Source organism: Erigeron canadensis, chromosome 8 (assembly GCF_010389155.1).
Source record: "Erigeron canadensis isolate Cc75 chromosome 8, C_canadensis_v1, whole genome shotgun sequence".
Classification (NCBI taxonomy): domain Eukaryota; kingdom Viridiplantae; phylum Streptophyta; class Magnoliopsida; order Asterales; family Asteraceae; genus Erigeron; species Erigeron canadensis.
In genome coordinates this window covers 35,049,198-35,068,270 of record NC_057768.1, presented here as the reverse complement: position 1 = coordinate 35,068,270, position 19,073 = coordinate 35,049,198, and the positions used below count along the sequence as shown (strand labels likewise).

Sequence of the window (19,073 nt, the reverse complement as noted above, 5' to 3'; positions counted from 1 at the left end):
TATTTAAAAAAATAATAATTATTATTAGATTTACAAAAAAGTGATCCAAGTCTCTCATATATGGATGGAATGCTCACATTAAAAAATACCCATGGTCCCTTATCCAACCATCTTCCACACATTAAAATGATCAAAAATCCCAATATAGGCAGAGTCATTTTACATGTAACGTAACCAAACCAATATTTATCCATGGCTACAACTTCTCTACTACCCAAATCCATTCCACCATTTCTCACAAACCCGACGTCAATTCCCTCGTCTAGGTCAGCTAACGTTTCGTTTCTAACCAACGCACCAGACCGTCAACCACATTACCTTGCAATCACATCTTTTCGACCCAATGCCAAAAAGAAAAATGGGTGGCTTGACCCATTTGATACAGGTGACGACCCAGACATGGAATATGGGTCACAGTATTCTGAAGGGAAGCAATCCGAGGACCCAAGGCCACCCGAAAATCCAGATAACCCATACGGGTTTCTCAAGTTTCCACCTGGGTTCATGCCAGAAGTTGCATCATTGGGGTTGAAAATTAGAGGGGATGTTAGGAGATGTTGTTGTGTGGTTACTGGTGGGGTTTATGAAAACCTGCTGTTTTTCCCGACTATTCAACTGATTAAGGATCGGTATCCTGGTGTTCAGGTGGATATACTTGCCTCGGCTAGAGGGAAGCAAGCGTATGAAATGAACAAAAACGTCAGATGGGCTGATGTTTTTGATCCTGATGATGATTTCCCCGAGCCTGCAGATTACCTTGACTTACTCGGACTAATCAAGGTTGGTACCACATGAAAAGAAACTTAGATTCGAGTTTTTACTGCCAAAACTAGCAACCCAATAACGGGTCAGATAAAGTTTGGGTTAAATCGGGTTGGGTGGAGCATGATCCTTTCTCTTGTACTTGTAAATTATTACTGCATTGAATATGTTTTAAAAACTATATTATTAAATATTAATATACTCCTCGTAATTAACATTATTTGAATAAAAAGACACTTGAAAACATGTTTAGCGACTTCTGGCCCATCTGGAAACACTTCTAGCAGCTTTTGATTGCTTAACCCGTTTGACCAATGTGACCCGTTTCATTTCACCCTTATCAATTAAATACAACCTGATACGATTTATTTCATAGATATGGGACAAAATTGCGACCTTTAATCATAACGTTGAATTTAAACTTGAAAAGAAGTTTAATGAGTGATATGTACTATCACAGAATAGGTACTACGATCTGATGCTATCAACCAAACTGGCTGGTCTAGGACATGCATCATTTTTATTCATGTCAACAGCTACAGAGAGAGCGAGTTACATATACCCGAATGTCAATTCAGCAGGAGCAGGATTACTTCTATCAGAAACATTTACACCAGACCGGTTGAACCTGTCTGAGGGTGGATACAACATGTGAGTTAATATAAAAATTTTAAAAATAAAATAAAAATAAAAAAAGGAAAAGCAATGAGTCATACCGGCTGAACAGGTCCAAGTTTACCAAAGTGTATTTTAATACATAGAATTATAGAAAGTTGCGAGCAGTTTTCTTCAAAAATTTACATTATTGTGTTATATATCATTATATCACCAAACATAATATAAGAAAATGGACAAAGAAGTGTATACTGAGCAACCCGGCCCATTGGTATTTACCCATTCTGACCCGTGACTGAAGAGGTCTGGCTTGTCCATTTTTCAACTGCTAAGTTAACAATATACATTAAGTTAAAGTTAAGACAATAGACTAAAAGAGCAAGGACATTTGTAACAGGTATCATCAAATGACCGACTGGCTAGCAAGACCAGGTAGGGGTGTGCCGAGGCAAGTGATTCCACCCCTTAAAGTATTGATATCTGGGAAGATAAAGGATCTAGTAGCCACAAAATACAAGACTGCTGGTGTTGAGAAGGGGAAATATATCGTGATACACGGCATAGAATCGGATTCAAAAGCTTCTATGCAATCCAGGGGGGATACTGATAGCTTACTACCTCTTCATATATGGGCAAAAATAACAAATTCAATAAGGTGATCAAAACATTATGTACATACAATCTTTTTTATCACAAAAATTTCATTATAATACATGTTATTCCTATGATAGTTCTTACTTGATTTGTAATGTCAAACAGGGGAGTCAAGCCACTTTATGTGATTCCTCACGAGAAGGAAAGAGAGAATGTGGAGGAAATCATAGGAGAGGATACCAATATGGTATTCATTACCACACCCGCGCAGGTTTGAAATTCTCCGTCCATAATTTATGTTACTGAATTTGAACATTATGTTAGCAATGAAGTTAATCTAATGGTCATATTTTCTTAATCTATGGCGCAGTTGGCCGCTCTAATTAATGACTCTGTTGGTGTTATATCCACAAACACAGCAGCCATACTACTAGCACATGCACGCAATAAACCTTGGTTAGTTCTACAAAAATGACACTCAACTCTATATGAAATGGAAGAACATTGTACTGTAAAGACTTACGGGTTTTGATTTTGCTTTGTTACAGTGTGGCATTGTTCGGCTCTGAAGAGAAAGCAAAAGTGTTTCTTCCAAACTTAGAAGACAGTAAATGCATCGTTGCTTCATCAAAGACTGGGAAGTTAGTAGATATCGACACTGATGCTGTCAAAAATGCAGTCCAGATATTTGAGATGCCACTGGCCATCGCTTAGAATGAGCTGTACATTTTGTTTCTAATAATATTTCTATAATTCAACTGTATATTTGACATCCAGATTATTAGAATCGCATGATGCTGTTGCATACACATTAGTTTCAAGATCTGTAAATGGCTCAATTTAGCCAGCAAATATTCATTCTTAAACTTAAATGAAACAGAAACAAATTTTAACTTCATGGATATGCATAACTCTCTTGAATGTACCTTAACACAGAAGGCAGTTTCAACCCAGTTACTTAAGAACTGGCAAATTATGTGTCTTATCTCAAATGGGTCTAAAGGTAGGGTCAAGGGGATGAAATGAACAGGGTTAAAGTTTGACAGCGTATATTCTTTAGAGTATACAACCTCCAAAGACATTATATTTGATTACTTGGATAATCATAGTAACTAGCAATCATAAATGATACCCTCATTTACTAAAAAATAAAATAAAAAGTAGACAAAAAATGTTACCAGGCCAGCCTGACTCGCCCTGTCCCTTTTGACTAATAGATTAAAAAGACACGTTTTAATCTGAGCCCTTGTCACCTACCCAACGGGGCTGACTGATCCCTCTTACCCCCTTCGTTCGCCACTTCGGTACCAAAGTCTCATTTTTGCAAAACCAAATATGGAAAACAAAAATCATGTGGAATTAATGAACGTGTTAAACTTCAAGCCTAGATGAAATACATTGATGCATCATGCATACCATCAACATTAAAGCTGGAGGGAAATGAAAAACACAGAGCATCAAAATCTAACTAAAATAAAGACAATCTCTAATTATAACATTAAGAATGCAGATAGATGCCAACAAAGATCTCGTCAGCAAGATATTACAGACAGTTTGAGTCAATCAGATTCAAGAAAGTGGCTTGGCACGAGAAGCTGGATCTTCCTTTGATTCAACATATATCATGAATACGTATCCTACTGCCCATAGGAAGATATACAAGAAGGGGACCCACGCTATGCAAGCTAAAAGACTCATAATGCTACCTACATACTGAGGATCTTTTATTGTCCCGAAAGGGAACTCTGTGACCCATGGTATGTTCTTCCCGAAGCGTACACCATAGTAAGTGCCTGACTCACCAAGCAACTGATACACCCTGTAATCATATGTATCAGAAAAAGAGCTCAGAACTCAAGTTTTAAATTGTAAAAGATTATAGAAAAATGGAGCCTTGATGTGTTCAGAGCTATACTAAAATTGTTGCAAAAAAGAAGCATATCAAATGGACTCAAACATCTTTATCTGTGCCATAAAAAACTAGAGAACATCAGTTTTGGTTTATGTTTTTGCAACATTTCCAATAACCAAATTCTATGTTTAACAATAGGTTCTCCAAATGAAATAGTAAGAAGGTGCTCGGTTGTCGCTTTTTGAAACTTATCAGGTGATCTTAAGCAATTAGCATCAGATAATCAACTGTAACACAACATACCATAACAGAACCAAATGTATGTGTGTTTGACAGCAAGTGGACATTTTTATGCAAAAGGTTGGCTTTTGACTTGTGAAATGTGATTGCAACTCCCACAATGTAAGTTAAGGAGAGTATATAAGTACTAAAATACCAATAACAGAATCTTCAAATAAACTAGCAAATTGTAACCAAAATGTCTTATTTAACAAGTTAGACAACTTCTGACAAATTTTCATAGCCACCATTTTGCTCAACTAATAACAAAACACATAAATTAAGTACAAACAAATGTCACAAGCTAGCAATATACTTTCGCTTGTGTCCGCTTTTGGTAACAATAGCTATAAAGTGTCGGGCTTATCGAAAATAAGTCAAAACCCAGATAAGCTACAAAATTATCACACAAATTACAACATGAAAGATTGAAAAGTATTGCAAAATGATAAGGAAATAAAAGGACAGACCTGAAGTTAAGAAACTGGCCAAAAAAGAAAAGGGGCCAGAAGTAAAAGGGTGGAGGCCATGAGAGAGTTGAAACAGAGAATAAAGATATAAACTGAATGAGTTTCAAGAAATGAGAAACCATGGCCATGATTTTACATGGATCTTGGTTTTTTCCGACAAGATTTACCCATGTTTGTGGGTGGTTCCAAAGATAATAGTAGAATGGAAATGGTGAGATTACTCCCAAACATGCCAATATCCCCATTTTTATTTCTAATTTATATTGTTTCTGGCTGCTGCTCTGATTTTGTGATTCTGTTATGAAATCTGTTGCTTTGATTTTGGAAGCAAATCCGGTTTATTTACTTTTAACCCTCACCAAGTCACGGCTTGGTTCGAGCGGTCATAATTTTCAGAAGTTATTTCTAACTTTATTGGTAAAGTTAGTAATTTTAATTCTAAAATTAAAATCAGGGTTAAGATTTAAAAATAACTTTGTTTCTAATTTTACCAATAAAATTATAAGTAACTTTAGAGAATCTCCATTCCATGGTTTTTTTTAACAAGTCAGACAATAATGAAATCTAAAACTTAGGTCTAAGATGAACTTAAGTATCTTACCATTTAAATGCAATGTATTTTTTTTTTCCTTTTAAGCCATTTTCATGTTTACATATTTTTAAGACTATAATAAAAACTTATTGCTTATTTTTAACAACGAAATACTAATTGACAATTGTTTTTTTTTTTAATGGAGCGGTTGAAATCAACTAACCTGAGTACATAGTAATTTAAGGTAGTTATGTCCTAGTTGCGCCTTTTGGTTTTAGTTATTGTATTGGTTTAGTTTGACGATTTTTTTTTTGACTCGTAATATTGCTAGAAAGTGCAAAACAACATATTACTCTATTAATGTATTTAACAAACAATTGATTCGTCAAAATTGAAACAACTATACACTTTTTTTTTTTGACAATTATTGAAATATACCCATGTAATACGTGATGTCGTATAGTTTCGACGTAAAGACAAAACTACGGTCGACGGTGTTTTGCTTATTTGTCCACAGATGACCAGCAATCATGGATAAAAACCTTTTAATTTTAAATTCGACTAATACTTAATATTAAGAAACTTGCTCAGTGTCTCCTTCTGCGGGTTTTGAGTCTCGATACCTCGACGGTGTATGGGGAGATTAAGATGTAGGCAGACCTTACCTCTACTTAGGTAGAGGATCGGACCCATGACCTCTGTCTCGAGAGGTCAAGATGTTTACCACTGATCCAACCGTACTGATGACTAATAATTAATGTTAACTTATCATATTTTAATATTCTTAAAAAAATTACATCTCTATCTATACTCTGTATTAAAGAAAATACCCTCATGTTGAAAGTTACATGGAGGAAATGTCTAAAATGCCCTCCTATGTAATATTTTCACCTACAAGGCTACAACCCTTTAAAAAATTTTCACATACACTATTCTCTTAACATTAATAATTAAATTACACTATCAATCCTTTATTTTTCTAAAATATCTTCATTAACCTTTTAAATCAATTACTTTTATATAAATTATCTAAGGCACTCGACGCCGCATCCACCATCAACACTCGCCTCCACCACCACACCGTCGCCGTCACGACCACAACCGTATCGTACGGGTACAATGCTAGTTAAAAACTAAGAAAGATATGTCATATTTTAATTTTAGGAAAAACATGGTCACAAAGACACCCACGAGGAAGGGTTTATTTGCATCTTAGACAAAACACAAAAAAGAAAAAGGGAGGTAGACAGGGTTTAGGGCTGTAAAACAAAGAAAGAAAGAAATGGGAAGCGAGACGAATGGGTTCAGAGCAAAGATGGAGCACTATCTGTACAGTGGCGAAAAGAAACACGTCTTGGCTGGTATGGCCATCATCACCGCTGTCTTTGGCCTTCCTTGGTACCTAATGAACCGAGGTATTTCGCTCATTCACTTTTTTATTTTATTTTATTTTATTTCTATAATTAATTTACCTATAAGTAGTTAAAAAAAATATATATAATATTATTGTGTCAATTTTGTCTTTGATCCCATATTATGCAAAATGATTTACATGATTAGGGTCTGTTAAAATGAAAATAGTTACTAGTTGTTAGTTAGTTTGGTAGGTTGGTCTTGAATAAACATTTTATGAGTCGACTAATCCCAAGGCGACCACCCGTTTTGCTGGTATCCCGGACTCGTTGCAGCTACTTTCATGGACTTGGATTGTTTCATTGATAGATAAAGTAATTTACATAGAAATAAAAGGCAAATGGGCAACCAGCTACGCCGCCACTCCTTTTTGTATAGCAAAACTAAGACGTTTAAAAACTACATCCATCGATCGTGGCGTCATGACATTACTATGCATGACCTGTTGGACCCTTCCAAGTAGCTCGACGGCCTCAGGTGCAAGAAATCCAAAGGTATCAAATGCAAAGGGTATAAATACGTATTGGTTGTCAAGGCATGCCTTCTCGTGTTTGGCCACTTTGCATGAAGCAACTTTTAAAGCAGCAAGACCGGCAGTGAAGTTGCACCCTAAGCTCACAAGAGGAGAGACTCCTGTTAAATCCACACATGCATGTTTTCCCCCAGTCCAACCGAAGACCAAAATGTCAGCAGGTCTGAGGGTAGATCTCCCTTGCAACGGGTCAGTCTGCTTCCTTCTTAGCAGAAATCCCAGCCCGCCTAAAAATGTCAAAGAGAGCATCCCTAACCAAATCTTTGCAGCTCTATGGTAACAAGGGTTATATCTTTTTTGCTCTTAGAATTTGAACTTGGGACCTCCAGGAATTTTCACCCATAGAGACCAAACCTTCACCACCACCGGTGTGGTTAACTTTGTTTAGAGCTTGTAGCCGGAGTTTTCTTGTGCCAATGTGTTTGGTAAAGTAGCTATAGACGGAGTTTGTAAATGTATAATGACATAAGAAGGCAAACCAATAATACTCCAAATGTTAAATACAAGTATTTCAGATATTAAGGTAGTTTACTTTTTGTATAACCCGAACTTACTTTCTAAAACTTTGGTTCCATTAGCTTAAGGTTTTATGAGTTTATTGCTTATATATTCCATAAATTTCTAAGTTGGCATTAGCTTTTATAAGATGCACACTCCCAAATGGGCTTACGAACTTACCAAGTTTCAAAAGGCCAATAAAGCTAGGTTTTTGAGCCTTTGAACTTATCAACTTACGCTTATTGCTCATATCCCAGATAAAATAATCATTGGCTTTTGGGGAAAAAAATCAATGAGCTGGTAAGCCCCATAAAATAAGCTAATCAGTATCAACTTATGACTTTCAAAAGACACATCCAATCCAGTATATATTGAAGGTCTCTAGCGAGTCCTGACACTTACTTTGTGAAACAGGCTTGATATACAATTTGATATTTCAATTTGATATTCTTTTTCATGATAAAGGACTTTGAACTTAAAGAGTTGATGTTTTTCCCGAAGGGTTACACTATTGTATTTATAGACATGTAGCTAATTGAATAGTAGCATGGATCTCCACTTATGTTTAAGTAAATGGTTTTAACATTATCATTCTTCACTAGTTCACTACACAAACTGATACGAACCCATCCCATAATAGGCTCGTATCATGCCATAAGCTAGGTGTAGAACTCGCTCCCAAAAGCTAGCTCAAATGAGGAGGGGACACCTAGGCTTATAAACCACCAACCAATCCCATACTTGGCCAATGTGGGGTCATATCACGGACATGCAATGAAGAACAACCTTTTTATCCCTTATTATGTGCATATATATTATATAGTCAGATTAAGTGGAAAGCTAGCAAGTATACTTACATTTTTAAAAGTGTGGGATTGTTGATGATTATAAGTATGTTGCCCGCTAGGCCAATAAAAAGAGCAACAATAACAACCGTACCCAATTCCGTCAAAGGCTAGGTATGGGATACTAGGCCAATAACAAAGATCTTGTTAAATCCAACATGTAGTGGAAGTGAATGATTAATTTTATGGTTTAGTTTTAAATTATAATTACCTTAATTATTCCCTGCCACAAAAGGCTGGTCTGGGTAGACAGGCTGCCACTTATTGCTCCCGTTTTTTAGTTTATTAGAGTCGATGTATTAATATGATTACGTATTGTACAATACTTTAAGGGGCCATTTGGTTGATCGAATTCAAAGGAATTTGGTGGAAAGGATTTTGGATTTCCTTCTATGTCATGTTAGGTTTACATGGAATTTTCAAATTCCATTCCATTACATTCTTTCAAAATCTTTGAACTAAACATTCCCTAATTATTCTATACTAAACATTTTGGGAGGTCGCAAGTATTTGAATACAGTTTAGGTGACTTAAAACCCATTTGGCGCATCTCCTTTATAACGGAATTCATCTATTTTCTGTTGGGCCCATTATGAATACAAAACAACCCAAGTTATTGACCCCAATTTTACATAAATTGGCTGAAATTGCGATGCCAAGCATCCTCTGATCTATAATTGTAAGATAAGCTAGTGGTGGGCTGGTGGCTTGTAGCTCCTTTAGCTTCTTACAGTATATGTTTAGGCAGACCTAACCCATCTGCTGCTTTTGTTGAAGGTACTAAACAACTGTCACATCAAGACTACTTGGAGAAAGCTGATAGAGCTCGTAACGCGCGACTTCATTCCTCACCACCTGCACCAAAGTAATCATTTTGCAAGTCTTCAGTTCTCTACACCGGTCCTACTTTCCTTGATAAAACGCGCTACAAGCCACTTGGGTTTAAAAGATGTATCTTTCTTGGTTTTTTGTTATCTTTAACTGAATGGCCACAACTTTTAGTTTTATATTTGTATTTGGAGCTGGAAAGAAAGAAATAATCAGTAGCTCAAGTTAAACCCGCTGTTGGATATTTTTGTTAGACGCTGATCAATTGATCATTATTATCTGGCTTGTTACAAATTAGTTGCATTTCATTTGTCGAACAGTGCATCTTTGAGTTGAACTTGTGAAGAACACCAAGAAATAACCATTCATCTTAAAGGGTCTTTGGATTCCTGTTTTTGTAACCGATTCATCGTTATATAAAAAGTATTTGATTATTTAGTCGTATTGACTAAACATGACATCATTATTAGATGGCGTAACACAAATACATATTTATCTTTCTCGCATGACTGTATTGAGTGATTTTCTCTGATTATACAAATGATATATTATATCCTAAAGTTGATTTAGTTACAACCGAGTATTTATTCTAGTTATTAAAATAGAATTACTTATAAACATACATCCAAACACCTGTAAATTGTAAGCACCTGCTTCTAATTACAGTTGTAAGAAAGGGGTGATCCCATATCCAAGTCAAATGAACCCATCAATAAAATTCACACTACGTTTGATCTGCATTAACGATTTGGGTCACATTTGAAAAGATCATTACGAGCCACACATTTGGTAGGATCTCCTACTTTCCAACTCTCATGTTACCATAGACCATCTACAATGGCATGAGCCTTTTGTACTTGTAAAACCACAAAAATGAACTGAATAGCAAAGCTCCACAAACACCAGCAATCAGAAGTACCCATTTGAAAGCCGATGGGTACTCAAATAGAGATATCTCGAAATTCATACCAAATATCCCTGCTATGACTCCAAATATGGCAACAACAAATGTCCCTGTCGTCAGCAGCAACTCAAACTGTATAAGCTGGTTCCGAACATTATCCTGCACATCAAAGTTATCATGAGAAAGCATAACTTAAGCCATGAATTCAGACCTGCCAAGTCATATAAGAACTTATGTTGATAATCCAATATTTCTCTAGAACTAGCATGTGATTGGTCGAATGTTGCACTTTTCGTGGAACATTTGACAACACTTTATTAACTTTACTCAGAACTGACAATATAGACCTGCCAAACAAGATTTAACGCCGCAATCAACAGTCAACCAACATTGAACCACAGTGATGGCAAATTGGCACATCAGGCACAATGGTCAATGGATAAAGAATGTACTTTTTGTACAGGTTAGGTTGACCCGAAACACTTACTCACCAACCTGTTTTATTATTATTACAAAAATAGTCTACTTTTCTTAAGTGAGTCTGCAGGTTGCCTACATGAAATGTACACTTTGAGAGACACTCGGCCCATTAGATAGACCCAACTTTTTAGGTAACTTTTTAAACCACCCAACTTCTTTTTAGGTAACTTTCTTAATTACCCGGGAGATAACACATTACTCACACCATCTGATTTGCCACATCAAGACAACAGGGTTAAATAACATAGATAACAATGACCAAAGTTCAAAGCTGCCAACTGAAATGGTAAATATGCCTTTTGTGGATGTCATAAGTAAACTCTGGTCCCATAAATGCAACATTCCTTTTTATAGTAACTTCGTGGAGGAATTGACCAGATTACCCACTTAACCTCTATTTGACAGTTGACCAACTATATAGTGTCATCCTTTTAAGTTCTCAATGCTAGTTCTAAAAGAGGATCATATAACTCAGTTACGTATATGTGAATATGTAAACCATTGTGGCTATGGAAGAGAACATACCAGTTGAATATTGATAAAATCTTCAGTATCATCAATGTATTCCTTCAGCTAACATAAACAAAAAAAAGAAGTCAGCAATAAGGTGTTAACTAAACATAAATCCCTAATTGAAAACTCAATATATTGAGATGAATTATAGATTATATACCGATGTAAGCTTATTAAGAGTGCTATCTGTGACGATAAAATAAGCCTCCAATAACATTTCCAGTTCATCAATGTTTTCTGTAGCACTCTCTGAACTCCTTATGCTATCGTACCTGCTCCTTGCAAGACTCAAATTTTTTTCCAGCCTTCTACCTTCTGGAGGCGAAGAAACCGGAGAAACAGGAGCAGAAACAGATTGAATACCATCCGTTGATCTGTATCCTGCCAAAGATTGATCTCCACCATAGATAAATGATTCCATTCGTCTTTTCTTCTCAGTAAGGTACATTTCAGCCATATCACCATCATCATCCATGAGTTGCTCTATCTCGTCTCTAACCTATATACAAATATTTAACAAACTGAGTTGAAGTAGCAAGACGGCCAGATTAGGTGGTCTCATAATGGGTCAAAACGGGTTCAGGTTGACAAATATCAAATTTGGTATGGGTTGAAAGAGTAGGGTCAGGTGGACCCTGTAATTTTTTTTTTTCCTTTTTAAAAACATAACATTTAATGAGTAAGTTATTATCACAAAATCAAATTTATCACAGTAATACTTGAAATCTTTGAAATAACAAATTAGGATACTGTATGAATAGATTTTGGTGTATTTCAATAGGTTTAACACTCTAACCCATTGGACATTTAACGCATCCAAATAGTCTCAGTCACAAGTAGATAAATCAAAAGTTCCAACTACAACAATGATAGAGGGGTTATCGGGTGTTCATACAAAACATGTCAGAAAATGACAATGATTCCAAGGTGAAAGAAACCACCTTCTGAACCCTCCGAGTCAATGCAACTAGTCTGCTTTTCAGTCTACGTACATGTTCCAAGTTTGAAGTACTAATCTTAGATGTAAGTTCATCTAGCAACGGATATGCTTCGATTTCTAATTCTGCTGCCTGATAAAATTAACGACGATTTTAGAATGTAAGACAAAGTCTGAAATAAACCATTTTTTGATAGAGTAGGTCACTAGCGAAGCCATATATCTTTACTTATAGAAATAGAAACACCTAAGCATATTATATGAACCTTAGCTATGCTAACATAAACACTCCTTCTATCGGTCTATTCCATAGTCACGCACATAGATATTGTCTAGAATCCAGATACAGTCGATCCCCTTCAAAATAACAAGAAATGATACATGCACTTCTTGATAATCATCAACAGTTCAGATCATGAACATATTATCTGCACCAAGATTTCACTAAATAATCATATTATAAATAAAGATGGTGATCCGTAATTAAGCTATCCAGAACAGATGACTGTAACCTATGCACCACTAAGATTGACTCACTTTATAATAAACCACTATTACAAGAATTTAGCATCTCATTTAGTAAACGAATAAAACTCCTTCATTAGTATAAAAGAATAGTTCCAAACAGCAGATTTGAGAACCCAATAGATACTTTTATGCTTTAGATGATAAACCAAGTACCAATTATTTTTAAGGCTATAAATGAAGTAAACCATTTGTCTCAAATTTAAGGTCATGGTAAGACTCAACCAATCTTCCTGTCTTCACATCCTACACATGTAGTAGTAAACCAGACAGTTTTAATTTTCATAATGACTTCCACAGTGACATCTTCAATATTTGAAGAACCTCAGATTATAAATGACATAACCATTAAACAAATTTAAAGTCAAAGGAAGAAACTTTGTTCATCAGTTATTGGTCACATATAACTAGAGTTGATGCAAATGCATAAGGGCCAATGATCTGATTATTAGAAGAGTTTGTTATCTAATAATGTATTATAGCTTATAATCGATAACCTTTTATTTTTGGGACGGCAAAAAGATTCTATTGAAAAACGACTAACTAGCAAGGCGCTAGCAGTCAGAATACAACAATAACAGTGTAGACTACATACAAAAACCAAAGACTAGACCGATCCCGGAACTTAAACTGCTAAGAATGCAAAAGGGTTGAAAAGAACTTGTGCCAATTACGGTGACCAGAGACACAAGAAAAAACCCCATCGGCGAGGGCCGAGCCATCGGTTTTCACCTATTGAGGAATATAACAAGTTCTGGCCGGAGGTCCTTCGAAAAGCAGTCCCTCTACTCGCAGGTAGGGGTAAGACCATCTATATCTCACTTCCACATAAGCTGCTTAAGGTGGGATTTAAACCATTTTTGTTGTTGTATGTTTCAAACCCATATTATCTTAAACACTAAGTACAATCTCAGTCATATCATGCTCCCAAATGATTAAAAAAGGTACGACACCAATAAAATTATATGATCAAGAATGCAACTAACCTGTGTGTCCAAACATGTACAAGCAGCCTCAAGAGCAACTTCTAAAGCCCTGAACTCAAAGGGCAAGTAATCAGGTGATGTGCACCCAAACATATCCCGAAAAGTCCTACCCCCTCTTCGTCTATTAGAGTCAGAACTTTCTGACTGCCAAACATCATCCCCCGCAGCTTTCAAACGTCGTTGCAATTCCACCACGTACTGTAGTACATAACTATCAAGAGAATTCAAAAGCAGGACTTCATCAGATGTTATAATACACCGAATCTGCTCCAAATTCACGACTATCGCCTTCTCTCTGCCAAGAATTGTTGACGGGTAGACAAATAAAGGATCAAGTAGGCGAAGATCACGTGCAGGGAGATCACAACGACGCATCATGGTAAACTTGTCAACCTCAATAACTTGAGAGTCTCCAGTTGCAGCATCAACACGGATCCATGATCGAAGACCTTGGCCACGCTTTTTCAGGCCTAGAACATCCACTCCTTGAAAAGGCTGGCGCCCAATCGCAGATTGCCTGTAAGACGCATCTCTACGGTTTACAGAAGATGAAGGTCTAGGCGGGATGAGACGTTCTTTTAGGTCTGCCATCAGTATAGTCTACCTGCAGAAACAATTATGTAAATCATAAACGAAAGACTAGTTCATGAAACATGTGGATAGACAAATTCTTGGTATCATCAGCTACATGATTAACCCACCACATCAGATAGTATAACAAACAAACAAAGGCCGGTCATTTCTATGACAAGTGCACATCGTTCACTTGTTTCACAATTTGATGTTTAAGTTTTTCATTCTAAGTAGTTACTTGATATGTATCATAGGCATAGGCTATACGAAAACCAATTTAAATACTCACGGGAAGCTTCGAATATGACTTGAATCACCATCATATATTAGGTTTTCGGTTTTCTGACATTAGAGAGTATTGAAGCCCTTGCCTATGTAGACAGAGGTCAAGGGTTCGATCCTCATGCCCAGTAAGGCTGGAGGTCCTTTTCTACGTTTGGTAGAATTTAGAAGCAGCCTCTCTACCTTTGGTAGCGGTAAGACCGTCCATATCTCAACCCCCCATACACCGTCAAAGACGGTATTAGGACCCAAAAACCCATGGAATATGGCATTGGGGGTTACTTTACTTTACTTTTAGAGTATACCTGCTATATCACCTTGTTAACACCATTGTTATATGGGATAAGTATTCTCGAATGTAACACACTTTGGACGAATTTCTATATAGATAAAGTCGTGTTCATTGTATGTAATAAAACTTTCAAATTATAACATCTTGCTTCTATGGAAGCAACACGCACACACGGTCAAGCAGATATATATATATATATATATATATACATATACTATAACAGAATGAATGAATTAAGTGCATGTAAAATTACTTACTTCATCTGGAAGGAATAAATTTCTTGTTGTAACTCGATCAACCAAAAATTCTATTTTGAAGTAAATAATAACCTGCAAAAACTGAATACAAAATACAATTAAATACTACTGTATTATACTACAATATAAGCATAGATTAGAATATTTCTATTGTGTTCATTTGGAAGAAATGAAGAGAGTTTGTCTTACCCTGCCAATTCGATTATTTTTATTTTCAATTAATAATGATGATATATATACATACAAAATTATACAAATTTACTGGTTTGGATATTTTTACCCAACTCTGATACAGTGATACGCAGAGTGCGATGTTTGTTCCTGGCTGACCGAATAAATGAAACGTATGGGACCAATTATTCTGCATGCTAAACGACATGATATTTCTTCTTTTTTGACATCCTATGTATGAACTTCAGCCGTGAACAAAAACCGGTTATTGAAACCCGACCAAATAGTCAACAAAGCCGTTCGGGTTTGACCCATATCCGACTTGGTTAGAAACCGGTTATTTGATTTGGAATACCCAACCACCCTAATTGATTAGAAGCTACTCTATGCCTAGACTCGTTCTCAAGATAAATAGTCTAAGCTATATCAGAAAAAAAATCATCAAAGGACTAATTCTCCTAAAATCAATTTTATACCCAGGACTAGTCTTGGATCCACCATTTATTTGATTATACACTCACAAAAAAAAAGCCTTAAATCAGTCGTTTATGAGAGGACGAATGGGGAAGGATGAGTCCAAGGATGAATCAACCTTTTGGTGTGCATCCAAGGACGAGTCGAGAACTAATCAAGGACGAGTATATAAGGCAGCCTCTTAGGATCTAATTGTATCCTAGCAGGTTATATCTTCAAATAAAAACTAACCTTTAATCAAAATAAATTGTATTCAAACAAATAAAATTAAAAATCTTTATTAGTCTTTATTCAACTTCAAATTCTTCAACATCTTCATTTATCTTCATATGCATATCCATTTTCTTTGGAGTTACCTTGCATCATCAAGTTAAATTTTTTAATTGAAAAATGAGATTGATTCACCTTCTTCCATATTGATATTGCGTATGTCTAGTTCAAAATTTAATACTCTGAGGCATATTGCTCATGACTTGATGTATTGTGTACATGTTGTACGACGTCTAAGTGCTCTTTCTAGTTGGTGTGAGACTTGGTCTTCGTTTAAATAAGGCCTAACACCGTTGGAAGCGGAAGCGGAGTTAGTAGCCTTTTTGAGTATTTTTCTGATTATTATAACTAATTTTTGGAGTGTTTAGGAGAAAATGGATGTTGTGACTAAACTAAACCCAAGCTACATAACTATATAAGTTTTAGGATGACAAAAGTAATAAATGCTAAAAGGGAGGCTAGGACTAGTAACTGATAAATAACGACCACTTTTTACATAACTTGAAAATTGATTTTCTAACCAGTTTTTGTAACTGGTTCATACGCGATTCAAATGGTAAAAAAAAAAATAAAGTTGATTCCTAATCGGTGGTTTGAAGAAGAGCTGGTAATTAAAAAATCGTTTTTTTTTAATTTCAGTTTTGGGTTTCCGATCTGGTTTTGGTGTTACTAGGTTTATTTTACCATCTCTAATTTCAAGTAGAAAAATAAAGTCTTTTTGGTATTTATTTTACATTATGTTATATTTTTATTGATATACGATTTATAATAAGACATTATAACATTTTCATCTACATATAGTTATTTGTATTAACAAAACTATAATTATATCCCATCCATAATAAGTCATTATTATACTAATAATTATCAAAATGATATTGTTACTATAATTATATTCCGTCCATAATAAGATTTTGGAGTATCTGGAAAGCACACAACGAATTGATTTTCCAAAGGGTCCCGTGGTCTAGTTTAAAAGTGGTGAAGAGTATTCAATCTTTTGGTTACCTTTGGTTCATATATGGGGCGGAAAAGTTTTCTCTCATGTGGGTGGATTGGAAAAAATTTCCTATTTGTCATGTTATGTATAACTTATAGATTACTGTGGTGTGTACATGAACATAGGTGTTTGTATTAATGATTTATTATTTATGTAATTAGCCATTCCGAAAAGAAAAATAGAAGATAAATACTAATCATGCTGAAGTTATCTTGGTATGGTTACACCTATACCATTAGATTCGGGAGACATCCTTATTCATTATCAAAACTCGGTTCTCCATAGTGACTAGAAGAAAGTGATCGAAGTGATTGCCTTTGTTGCTTGGTGGGCTACTGGGCTATATGGCGTTTTAGAAATGACAACGATTTTGAGCCTAACAAGAAGAGAAGTAGCATGCTGTTTGACTAAATTTTTCTTGTTCTTATGTTTGGACATGTAACGACTAAGTTATAGATCCAAAATCCTCTAAATTTTATGTAATTGTTCTTTTCGGTTAAATTTTTTTCAACCGGTTTAAATTCTGTTTACAAATCATGGTAAAATTATGCAGAGTTGATGAAATGACATACTGATGCTATGTTAAAGATTCAATTAACCAAACCCCTTTCATATATACAATGATTTATTTTATACATCGATTCATATTTATTTGCCCCTGCAAGATTTATATACATTTCAAAGTCTCCAAATTTATGTACAAAAGAGTCTATACACTTAAGTCCCCAAGTTTCTTCTTGATCTCGGTTGTCTTAGATGTAAGGATTGATATGTGAAGAGTAATCCCTAATCCCGGCACCTTCCCATCCCATCCATTCTTCCCACAACTCCCAATCTGGCTCATCCGTATCCCTCACTAGTTCATCCATTTCCATGGCTGACCCATTCGTATATTCACTCGTTGTGTCTTTGAAATTATTCATCACCATCTGCAAAAGTTTGTAAGCGATCATGTCAACATATTGTATGACAAGTTGACAACTTTACGCAATACTCGACTCGGCCCGAAAAAATTGGATTAGGGTTGTATAAATTTGACTTATTGACCTATCAACATAATCTTTCAGGCCCGGTTCGAGATAACCATTTGGGTTAACACTTAACAGACCGACCCGCCAAGCCACAAATATTTAGAATTATTTATGGATTTTCTAATAGGTCTAACCCATGAACCCATTTGACTAGAAACCAACTCAATGACTCGACAACCCACAACTAATTTGACCTGAAATCAACCCGACAACCCATATGATGTGTTTGACTTGAAATCAGCTGGCTAACCCGTTGACCTGCCATCCCCATTATTATGTTGGCGGGTTGGGTTTGGGTTTACGAGTTATGGGTTTCGGTTGGGTATTTTGGGACTCAACCAACAACCTCTTCATTGCTTGACCACCTCGTATGAAGACTGCTGGACCAGGGGTCCTTAGTTTTAAACTTGTAAGAAATGAATCGACTTAATGATAAAAAGACAATATATACTTACGTCATAAGCTTCATTGATCTGGTGAAATTCGATTCCGTCACTGGTTCCTTTGCATACATCGGGGTGATACTGATTAAGAACGATATTTACACGAAGAAATTTTCAAAACTCAACATGATTTGCATGGGAAAGTACTTCATATCGATCTAACGATTAGGCATTCATATAAAACCCATACCTTCAAAGCAAGTTGTTTAAAAGCTTTCTTAACATCACTTTTAGAAGCACCAGGATGAATCCTTAAAATTGTATACGGATTTGAAGCAACCGAATTACTTAAAGCACAATTGACCCGAAACCTCAGGCTCACCTTCTTGTATGAATCGATCGATGATATAACACAACTAGTAATGGTTCGGGTTACACTGGACATTTTTTATGTTCACAATATTACTAAAACGGAATATTTTGTTTCCTTTCTTTCTATGATATCGATGAGGAAGAATGAAAGAAATGATCGGGTTTTATAAACATGATGATATAGTGCATGGTGTGTGTTTGTTGTTTGTGACATGGAATAAAGATCTTTTGCACCTGCCTTATCCATTCCAATATTATGTCGTGGTTCAGCATTGTTAAAAAATAAATTTAAGTCTTTAAATATCTTTGATCTACGTGGTATCGTGATAGATCAGTCTTCTTTTTAAAATTTGCATTATCTTCGAATTGAACTCCAATTTACCAAGTCCTTGAGGTTACACCT

The 19,073-nt window shown here is 35.6% G+C and overlaps 5 protein-coding genes across 7 annotated transcripts; 2 read left to right on the top strand and 3 right to left on the bottom strand.

The window, feature by feature from the left end:
• Positions 1-120: 120 nt before the first annotated feature.
• LOC122579386 (photosynthetic NDH subunit of subcomplex B 1, chloroplastic) lies at positions 121-2,869 on the top strand. Its single transcript, XM_043751554.1, has 6 exons — positions 121-780; positions 1,223-1,413; positions 1,775-2,032; positions 2,137-2,242; positions 2,342-2,427; positions 2,520-2,869. The coding sequence occupies exons 1-6, from the start codon at positions 193-195 to the stop codon at positions 2,683-2,685; spliced, it is 1,395 nt and encodes a 464-aa protein (XP_043607489.1). The 5' UTR covers positions 121-192; the 3' UTR covers positions 2,686-2,869.
• A 567-nt stretch (positions 2,870-3,436) lies between these two features.
• Positions 3,437-4,900, bottom strand: LOC122579860 (phosphatidyl-N-methylethanolamine N-methyltransferase). Its single transcript, XM_043752117.1, has 2 exons — positions 4,573-4,900; positions 3,437-3,790 (listed from the first exon to the last, which is right to left on the bottom strand). Exons 1-2 carry the CDS (start codon positions 4,815-4,817, stop codon positions 3,541-3,543), a joined length of 495 nt encoding a protein of 164 aa, XP_043608052.1. The 5' UTR covers positions 4,818-4,900; the 3' UTR covers positions 3,437-3,540.
• A 1,384-nt stretch (positions 4,901-6,284) lies between these two features.
• Positions 6,285-9,523, top strand: LOC122579222. Its single transcript, XM_043751342.1, has 2 exons — positions 6,285-6,519; positions 9,170-9,523. Exons 1-2 carry the CDS (start codon positions 6,387-6,389, stop codon positions 9,259-9,261), a joined length of 225 nt encoding a protein of 74 aa, XP_043607277.1. The 5' UTR covers positions 6,285-6,386; the 3' UTR covers positions 9,262-9,523.
• Positions 9,524-9,752: 229 nt separating this feature from the next.
• On the bottom strand, positions 9,753-15,348 carry LOC122580140 (magnesium transporter MRS2-1-like). Of its 3 annotated transcripts, none has more exons than XM_043752412.1 (7): positions 15,250-15,348; positions 14,970-15,050; positions 13,566-14,169; positions 12,059-12,187; positions 11,278-11,616; positions 11,130-11,177; positions 9,753-10,283 (listed from the first exon to the last, which is right to left on the bottom strand). In XM_043752412.1, the coding sequence occupies exons 3-7, from the start codon at positions 14,154-14,156 to the stop codon at positions 10,053-10,055; spliced, it is 1,338 nt and encodes a 445-aa protein (XP_043608347.1). In that variant the 5' UTR covers positions 14,157-14,169; positions 14,970-15,050; positions 15,250-15,348; the 3' UTR covers positions 9,753-10,052. The 3 variants fall into 3 exon arrangements, with proteins under 3 accessions (XP_043608347.1, XP_043608348.1, XP_043608349.1); XM_043752413.1 differs by lacking the exon at positions 15,250-15,348 and adding an exon at positions 15,159-15,189; XM_043752414.1 differs by lacking the exon at positions 12,059-12,187.
• Positions 15,349-17,473: 2,125 nt separating this feature from the next.
• On the bottom strand, positions 17,474-18,970 carry LOC122609879 (chaperone protein dnaJ 8, chloroplastic-like). The gene is made up of 3 exons (XM_043782825.1): positions 18,549-18,970; positions 18,371-18,439; positions 17,474-17,813 (listed from the first exon to the last, which is right to left on the bottom strand). Exons 1-3 carry the CDS (start codon positions 18,741-18,743, stop codon positions 17,637-17,639), a joined length of 441 nt encoding a protein of 146 aa, XP_043638760.1. The 5' UTR covers positions 18,744-18,970; the 3' UTR covers positions 17,474-17,636.
• Positions 18,971-19,073: the final 103 nt, after the last annotated feature.

Bases quoted from the DNA above. Each gene is read 5' to 3' on its own strand.
- LOC122579386 (XM_043751554.1), top strand. From the start codon at position 193: ATGGCTACAACTTCTCTACTACCCAAATCCATTCCACCATTTCTCACA. The intron at 1,414-1,774 runs GTGAGTTAATAT...CATTTGTAACAG, and splicing joins TCTGAGGGTGGATACAACAT to GTATCATCAAATGACCGACT. The intron at 2,243-2,341 runs GTTTGAAATTCT...TCTATGGCGCAG, and splicing joins TCATTACCACACCCGCGCAG to TTGGCCGCTCTAATTAATGA.
- LOC122579860 (XM_043752117.1), bottom strand. From the start codon at position 4,817: ATGGGGATATTGGCATGTTTGGGAGTAATCTCACCATTTCCATTCTAC. The intron at 3,791-4,572 runs GTCTGTCCTTTT...ATATGATTACAG, and splicing joins GGCCAGTTTCTTAACTTCAG to GGTGTATCAGTTGCTTGGTG.
- LOC122579222 (XM_043751342.1), top strand. From the start codon at position 6,387: ATGGGAAGCGAGACGAATGGGTTCAGAGCAAAGATGGAGCACTATCTG. The intron at 6,520-9,169 runs GTATTTCGCTCA...CTTTTGTTGAAG, and splicing joins TTGGTACCTAATGAACCGAG to GTACTAAACAACTGTCACAT.
- LOC122580140 (XM_043752412.1), bottom strand. From the start codon at position 14,156: ATGGCAGACCTAAAAGAACGTCTCATCCCGCCTAGACCTTCATCTTCT. The intron at 11,617-12,058 runs GTGGTTTCTTTC...ATTTGTATATAG, and splicing joins TGACTCGGAGGGTTCAGAAG to GTTAGAGACGAGATAGAGCA. The intron at 11,178-11,277 runs GTATATAATCTA...TGTTTATGTTAG, and splicing joins CTCTTAATAAGCTTACATCG to CTGAAGGAATACATTGATGA.
- LOC122609879 (XM_043782825.1), bottom strand. From the start codon at position 18,743: ATGTCCAGTGTAACCCGAACCATTACTAGTTGTGTTATATCATCGATC. The intron at 18,440-18,548 runs GTATGGGTTTTA...GTTCTTAATCAG, and splicing joins TTAAACAACTTGCTTTGAAG to TATCACCCCGATGTATGCAA. The intron at 17,814-18,370 runs GTAAGTATATAT...AAACTTTTGCAG, and splicing joins AGATCAATGAAGCTTATGAC to ATGGTGATGAATAATTTCAA.